This window comes from Homarus americanus, unplaced genomic scaffold, assembly GCF_018991925.1.
Source record: "Homarus americanus isolate GMGI-L3 unplaced genomic scaffold, GMGI_Hamer_2.0 scaffold56415, whole genome shotgun sequence".
Lineage (NCBI taxonomy): Eukaryota > Metazoa > Arthropoda > Malacostraca > Decapoda > Nephropidae > Homarus > Homarus americanus.
The window spans coordinates 1,120-2,500 of record NW_024737610.1 but is presented as its reverse complement, the minus strand read 5'-3'; the positions used below and the strand labels follow the sequence as shown (position 1 = coordinate 2,500).

Here is a 1,381-nt window from a genome sequence, read left to right as displayed (position 1 = left end):
TAGTGAGGGCAAGTAATGGTGAATAATAGTGTTATTATAGTGTAGTAATTCAGACGTCACCTTACATCACACAGACTGTGCAGTGCACCATGGTGGAGGTGGGTGGTGGTGGAGGTGGGGGTGGAGGTGGGGGTGGGTGTGTGGCGATGTTAACCCGACCGGCCCACTCCACCTCAGTGACCTGCACCAGGACCCCTGGGAGGTAATGTCCTGGGTCTCCTTCACCCCTGGTGATGGTCGTTGGGTCAAGTTATCATCATTGACGATGATGGTAATCAAGTCATAAGACTAGACCTTATACAGTGTATGACTGTTAACTGTAAGGTTCGCCCTAACATAAATAAATAAATCTTACACTTTATTAACCTTAACAAATTACTATATTGTTGACATAGGCTTAAATAATGGCGTGGCATTAGTTTATTAACACAATAATATTTATCACTTACACAGGAACATTTATTAACTCATCAACATCAATTATTTTTATATAATATTTACAAAAAATATAATTTATTTAAATCAAATTATTGAAGTAAAAGTTGTGGTGCCATAAGAGACGATGACTGAGGTGTTTTATTAAAGATGTGTTACACACCCCGACAGGTGTGTTACACACCCCGACAGGTGTGTTACACACCCCGCCAGGTGTGTTACACACCCCGACAGGTGTGTTACACACCCCGACAGGTGTGTTAAGAAGCCTTGTTGGTATGGCTACCTTTATCACGGAGTCTCATGATGCGGCCACAGTTGGGTCTTCACCAATACACTCCATAGCCTCGCCTATTAAATGGTTTATTAATAAAAGAAGCGCTGCTACTCACACAAACGGTCAGTCATAAAGTGTCAACTGACTTTATTATCGCTTGGAGTTTGGACACCTGGGACATAATTAATAGTAACCAAATTAATTAATAAATGCTAAAGCAGTTTTTAATAAGAACATTGTAAGAACAAATCATGTAGTTTGTAATATATTTTAAAACGAGACAAAAGACTATGGCTGAGGGACGTTAACGTTAAAAGGTATACATTAATTGTGTTGACAAACACACTCATTATTAGGCGGGAAACATTCACAAAACTACATTTTTAAACTATATCTTTAAATAAACCTTTATTGATACCATTTTTAAATTATATCTTTAAATAAACCTTTAGTGATACCATTTTTAAATTATATCTTTAAATAAACCTTTATTGATACCATTTTTAAACTATATCTTTAAATAAACCTTTATTGATACCATTTTTAAACTATATCTTTAAATAAACCTTTATTGATACCATTTTTAAACTATATCTTTAAATAAACCTTTATTGATACCATTTTTAAACTATATCTTTAAATAAACCTTTATTGATACCATTTTTAAAT

At 34.8% G+C, this 1,381-nt stretch overlaps 1 protein-coding gene across 1 annotated transcript in view; it reads left to right on the top strand.

Moving 5' to 3' along the window:
• Positions 1-1,166, top strand: part of LOC121873499 (fibrinogen C domain-containing protein 1-like) — a gene marked incomplete at its 5' end in the record, with an annotated part of 16,376 nt that extends 15,210 nt beyond the window's left edge. The window contains one exon of the mRNA XM_042377090.1: positions 75-1,166. Coding sequence (XP_042233024.1) covers positions 75-286 — 212 coding nt within the window. The remainder of the gene's footprint in view (positions 1-74) is intronic.
• Between the last annotated feature and the right edge of the window lie 215 nt (positions 1,167-1,381).